The following is a 6,837-nucleotide window of genomic DNA, read 5'->3' on the forward strand; positions in this document are numbered from 1 at the left end:
ACACACACACACACACACACACACACACACACATGAATAGCCATAGCAACTCTATTTATGAGTGCCCTAAACTGGAAAGGATCCAAAGGTCCATCAAAAGGTAAATGGATAAATAAATTAAGGTATATCCATAAAAAAAGAACAAATTACCGATAAACACAACAACGTGAAACCATTTCAAAAACACTATGCTGAGTGAAAGAAACTAGACATGAAAGAAATTATACAAAAGACAATACTAATTTATGACTGATGCAAAATCAGAATGGGTTTTTTTTTTTTCTAGGAGATGGTAATGGAAGGGGAAAATCTTTACCTTGCTTAGGGTGGTGGTCACATGGTGTAATGGTAAAAACCTCTGCCAAAGCTCATCTGAGTATACACTTACATGGGTACTTTAATTTTATTTCGGTTATGTCCAATCAAGTTGAGTTAAAGAGAAAAAATTGTTTTCTTTCTTATTTTTTTAAGACTGTATTTATTTGAGAGAAAGAGTGTGTAAGAGAGCACAAGCAGGGGAAGAGGCAGAGGAAGAGGGAGAAACAGGCTCCCTGCTGAGCACACAAGAGCTTGATCCCAGGACCCTGGGATCATGCCCTGAGCCAAAGGCAGATGCTTAACCGACTGAGCCACCCAGGTGCCCCCAAAATATTCTATTTTTCATGTTTAAATTATTTTCAATAAAATAGCATCATATAGTGCATATCACTTTGTAATTTTATTTTTCTCAACATTACATTTTTTAGAATTCTTCATGTCCATACATGTAGAACTGGTTCATTTGTTACAACTACTATACAATATTCATTCCTGTGTGAACAGTCTTTCCATTCCTCTACTGATGGACATTTAGGTTATTTCCACTTTTTTCAAGGATAAACAGTGCTGCTGTGAACAACTTCATGTAAGACTCTTTGGGCACAGTTACCAGTTCAGCTTTATTTCATTTTGACAAATTATTTAAGTAATGGGATTATAATAATTTGCATTCTCACTAGCAAGCTTCCTGTATTCCTAAATACTCAAACACATTTAAAGTTAATAATGTTATTATTTTTGCCAATAATATGAGATAAAACGTTATCTCATGATTACTTATTTTACATTTTCATTATTTCCAGTGAGGTTAAATACCTTTTTATATGTTTATTGGCCATGTGGATTTTTATCTCTGTGGATGCAATATCCTTTGATTATTTTATATTTCTTATATTTTTGTCTTTTTCTTATTGACTCATTAGTGTTCTATATGTATTCTGAATACTAGATCCTTTATCCAACAAATTATCTATAGTCACATTTACCAGCCTGTTCATTTATTGCTTCTAGTAAGTACTTCTTAAGCTTTTCTGTGAGTTAAACTCTTGCTACATGGAGAAAGACAACTATCATATGATTTCTCTCATCTGTGGAACATAAGAACTAAGATGATCGGTAGGGGAAGAAAGGGATAAAGAAAGGGGGGTAATCAGAAGGGGGAATGAAACATGAGAGACTATGGACTATGAGAAACAAACTGAGGACTTCAGAGGGGAGGGGGGTGGGGGAAGGGGATAGACCGGTGATGGGTAGTAAGGAGGGCACGTATTGCATGGTGCACTGGGTGTTATACACAACTAATGAATCATCGAGCCTTACATCGGAAACCGGGGATGTACTGTATGGTGACTAACATAATATAATAAAAAATCATTAAAAAAAAAAAACTCTTGCTACATGAAGTGTGATCCATGGACCAGGAGCATTAGCATCAGCTGGGAATTTGTTAAAAATGCAGATTCCTAGGGCCCACCCGAGATCTGCTAAATCAGGATCTGATTTTTAACAAGACCACTAGATGATTTGTAGGTGCATTAAAGATTTTTAAATACTGGATTAAATGATTAAGAAACATGCAAATTTTCGGGGTGTCTGGGTGGCTCAGTTTTTGGGCGTCTGCCTTCGGCCCAGGGTGTGATCCCAGGGTCCTGGGATTGAGCCCCGCATCGGGCTCCCTGCTCACTGGGAGCCTGCTTCTACCTCTCCCACTCCCCCTGCTTGTGTTCCCTCTCTTGCTGGCTGTCTCTCTCTCTGTCAAATAAATAAATAAAATCTTAAAAAGAAAAAGAAAAGAACTGTGCAAATTTTCTTCCTTGGGGTAATAGTAATCCCCACCTGCCTTCTGCTGCTTTTTCATATGTGAAATTACCTGGCTTTGGTCCTATATGTCTGCAGTTCATATATCCTGGAGCTGCACCATAAAATTTCAGAAATCAAAGAAACTATTAGAATCTGATTTATTGATCTCGGGGTCATGAGACTGAGCCCTGCATCAGGCTCTGCACTCAGCACAGAGTCTGCTTAAGATTCTCTCTCCCTCTGCCTCCCCTCACCCCCCAGTGTGCACGTGCACTCTCTCTCTCTCTCTCTCAGATAAATACATCTTAAATACTAAAAAAAAAAAAAAAGAATCTGATTTGTAAGTCTAGATGTTTTGGGGATTTCATAGTATGGTTTTCAAAGTGGAGATACACCTGTTTTTCTGATTCCCAAGAAAGAAACAGTATTGGCAGCTGCATTGTAATGCAATTCAAAATGCAAGGCTTGGAGGTTTTGTTGAATGCTGCCAAGAAAGGAACTAGTTCAGTGAGGAAGCGTAATCCATCAAATGTCTTCCTTGTTTGTACATGCCTCTATTTTTAAGTTGACACAGAATGCTCCAGAAAGGAATAACAACTAGAATTAATAGGGGAAATTGCCAAGAGTTGTGCATGTTGTCAGACATGGGACGACTTCTCTATATCAACATGATTTCCTGACGTTGGCCAGCTAGGAAGGGAGCGCTCATGGCGAGAGCACAGGACTGCAGCCGAGAGTCCTAATATTATACCTTAGAACTCCCTGCCTTCACCAACATGAGGGAAATGACTCCGTAGGTTGAAACCATCTGGCTATGGAGATACATACTACTTACTCAATGTCATGGATGCTCCCACCTTGCCCGCCTGCCTGTAGTGTGCAGGGGCACAGGGTACTGGATCTGGCCAGGGAGTGGTAAGAAGCAGAAACGTGTTACCTCTGGCCTGAAACATTTCATTTCCTGCTTCCTCTCTCTCTCTCTAGACCTGCCACGGTGACCAAAGAGGTCAGGAGTCACAAACGGTGCAGCTACAAGATCGCTGAACCTCCATCAGTCGTCTGGCCCCTGAGTGATCAGGTAAAGCAGACCCTCCCACACCTGCTGACCCACAATGGACATGTAGCATGAGTGAGGGAAAAAACACTTTCGTTTGTGTTAAGCCACTGAGATTTGAGTGTTGCTTGCGATGCAGCATAGCCTGGGTTACATGGATACAGGGAACATAGCTGACTCTGCCTTATTAATGAGACCTAACACTGTTGAGTGCTTCTCTGTAGCCCAGGCACCATGCTCTAATTTCCACATGCATGATCTAGTACCTCACCTTCTGGGATAGACAATAGTATTATCGTATATTACATGACATATGGGATATGTATCTGTGTCGTATGTATCAATTTTATGTAGATACCATCGTGTGTGTGTGTGTGTGTGTGTGTGTGTGTGTGTGTGTATCTCAGTGGTATATTGTGCAAGGAGGTTTTCTTCCTTTCCTCTTGTTAGGCTAAAGTAGTATCTCTCCTTCTAGCTAAGACTAGTCTCTCCACAGGAGATCTGGATGCCATCTCTTCCTCCCTTATATTATTGGTTATTCCTTCACGCTCCTGAATCTGTGTTTTCTCTCCTATTTGCTTTGCCCACCCCCCCATTCTAAAGTCTCTCCAAACTTAACAGATGCCCTCCAACCACCTCCCTTCCCCCTCCAAATACTATCTCCTGTCCCCTCCTATCCCATTTCAGTCCCTGATGTCTTAAGTGTTCACCCTCACTTGTTTCTCTCAGCTCCCGTGTTGTTTCTTCCTCCATCACTCTACCAAACACCTCTTTTCAGCGCTAGTCGTGATGCCTGCATCGCGAACTTCAGGGAGCCGTTTTCGCCTTACTTCATTTCTCAGCATCACGTGACACAACTGACCACACCCTCCTGTCGAAGCCCTATTCTGTTGGCTCTCCCTCCGTGGCTCCTCCCTACTTCTCAGCTTCATCTTCTCTTGCTGGGCTGCTAAATGTTGGCCTTCAGCACCACTCATCCTAGCCTCTCTTTTCTTTTCATTCTATAGTCACTTTCCAGTCTTTCCCGAGGCTACCTAGACCCAGGCAACCCCAAATATGCGCCTCCATCTGGGGCTCCTATTTGCCAATTGGCTGCCTAGCTTAGCACCTCCTCTTTGATGCCTTAGTGCGCTCAAAGCTGAAGCACCCCGCCACCTAACTCCACCCCTCCTTCTCTTTCCTCAGTGTTACCCATTTTAATGAATGGCACCACCCTTCCCCTATTTGCTTATGTTGGAAACCCCGGAGTAGAGCTGCATTAATACCTTCTGGAATGCTCAACAGCAAAATGTGCTTTCTCTTTTTGAAATTAAAAAAAAAAAAAAAACTTGGGGCGCTTGGGTGGCTCAGTCGGTTAAGTGTCTGCCTTCGAGTCAGGTCATGATCCCGGGGTCCTGGGATCGAGTTCCACATCAGGCTCGCTGCTCGGAGTCTGCTTCTCCCTCTCCCTCTCCTCCCGTTCCTGCTCTCTAGCTCTCTCTCTACCTCAAATAAATAGACAAAATCTTTGAAAAAAACCAACTAAAGGAAGTCTTTAAAAATTCTTATTTTCCCATAGTGACTATTATGATGCTTTCATGAAGAATATCTCATTTTTCCCAAAATAATTTAGGGCTCTTCTTTGCCGTTGTTCTAAGAGCTATTTGGTAGTCCTGCACTGCCTAAGAGTCAATAGTCAGATACCATTTCCTGTTGATTCTACCTCCTAAGACATTTTGAGGTCGGCTTGCTCCAGATCAGCCAATACACCATGTTCTAAACCATAGTGACTGGTTATCGGTATATCTGCAATAGCCCTCGAGCCCTCCTCCTTGCTCCAATTTATTCCCCACAAATCAGCCAGGCAGAATGATTCCAGGAATACACATAGCTGATCCTTTCACTCCACCGCCTAAAACCCCTCAATGGCTTCCTGTTGTCCTTAGGATGAAATCTCAGATCCTTAACCGGCTCACGACCCTGCCACTTTACCATGAGCTAGTGTTACCTCTTTGAGCTCCTGGAAAGAGCTGTTTTTTATGAGCCTTTGCCCACGATTTACTTTCTGCCCAGAGCTCTCTCACCTCTCCCAGCTCCTCCTTCTTCAGTTCTTAGATTTGATGATGTTTCTTCAGATAAGCAATTCTTAACCTCTCACACCAGGACAGTGCTCCCCATTAAACACTTGCTTTGTAAGTAAATGATTATTTGTGTATTTCCTTGTTTAATCTCTCCTTCCGGTTTTAATGAAACTCCCTGAGGAAATCAATAACACGCTCTCATACGCACAAAGTCCTCGAATCCAGCTTTGATTCTAGAGCGTGTGCCCACAACTACATGTACATACATTTCCTCATCCTGGAAGATGGCTTTTTGCCTCTTTGTTTCATGGTGTATGGGAAACTGAAGTTTGACTATAGAAAAACGTCTCTGGAGGAATTCTAAAGCAATGGTGTTCTGCTATTGGTGAATCTCTTTGCGCATTTCCTGTCAGTAGTGGATGGCACACCTCAGCCTTCTGGGGGAGGACAGAGGGAGATGTTCAAAGGACAGGTTGGGCTGACTAAGCTAGACCCTAGCTCTCCTCCATTGTGTAATCAACACATCTATGAGGGAGTAACGTGAACCACCTTATAGGACTGCGGTAGGGCTCATTCATTCGATAAAGATTTAATGAGCATCTTGTATAGGGAAGGTCTCAGGTTACATGCTGGAAATACAAATGCGTTTCGGATGTTTAGCAGAGTCCCTATTCCATTTAGTTAGAGTCGGTCAGTTATTGCTAGCATTATTACACTTATGTGTCGACGTTTGCCTGTGTCACACAGCCTGAGTGACAGACCATGTGATATTTGTGACGTTTGTCCCTATGCTTACGGGGCCTATATAAACCACCAACATCAGCGTGCGGGCTCAGAAGCATCTCTGCGCGGCGTGGCCGCCCCTCCCCTCCCGGCCACCAGAGGGCGCGCGGCCTCTACCGCCCCGCCCGCTGCGTCTGCGCCTGCGCCTGCGCCGCGCCGGCCGCCCGGCCCTCCGCTCCCCTCCCCCCGGCGCCGGCCCCGCCTCGCGCCCTAACGTTCCGCCTCCGTTGCCCCTAGCGGCTGTTTGTTGACTTCCGGGGACGCGATAGTAGCCGATGTCCGGGGTGTCGCTATGGGGGCCCGGGGGGCTTCCGCGGCCCGCTTCGGGACTGAGGCGCTGCCATAGGACCCACCGAATCGCCCCCGCCACCTTTCCGGCTCAGCCCCAGGTTCCCCGCACCACCGTCGGCATGGGGGAACCCGAGGAGGTGGTGCCCGGTGAGTCGCGTCCGCGGTCGTGGTGGCGGAGGGCCGGGAGGGAGGGTCCACGGGCGGGCGGGCGGGCGGCCAGGTCCCGCCTCCGGGCCGCCCCGTCGGAGAAAAGGCCCAGGCGGCGGCGGCCGGACTGTGGAGCTCGGGCCGCGCCTCCGCGAAAGCCTGAGACGAGCGGAAAGGAAGGGTGGGGGGCGGGAAGCACGGGGAAGGGGGTGCTTGTGCTTGCTTCTCTTTCTTTTAAAATAAGCTTTCGATGAGTTTCTTGAACGCAGGGGCAATTTTTACCTGCCTATAAACTTCCCCAAAGTACCTCCTTCGAGGTCCCCAAGACCCAGTTATGTATCGAATGCACTAAAGAGTGGGTGATTAGGGGGCGTGGGGTAAAAG

The 6,837-nt window shown here is 45.5% G+C and overlaps 1 protein-coding gene across 2 annotated transcripts in view; it reads left to right on the top strand.

Moving 5' to 3' along the window:
• The first annotated feature begins 6,221 nt into the window (after positions 1–6,221).
• RPGR (retinitis pigmentosa GTPase regulator) overlaps positions 6,222–6,837 on the top strand; it is a 51,697-nt gene continuing 51,081 nt past the window's right edge. The window contains exon 1 of one of the 2 annotated variants that reach the window (XM_040633016.1): positions 6,222–6,453. In XM_040633016.1, the coding sequence (XP_040488950.1) occupies positions 6,291–6,453 (163 nt within the window). In that variant the 5' untranslated portion in view covers positions 6,222–6,290. The remainder of the gene's footprint in view (positions 6,454–6,837) is intronic. The other variant, XM_040633012.1, reaches the window with a different exon arrangement.

Source organism: Ursus maritimus (assembly GCF_017311325.1).
Source record: "Ursus maritimus isolate PB19 chromosome X unlocalized genomic scaffold, ASM1731132v1 scaffold_X1, whole genome shotgun sequence".
NCBI lineage: Eukaryota > Metazoa > Chordata > Mammalia > Carnivora > Ursidae > Ursus > Ursus maritimus.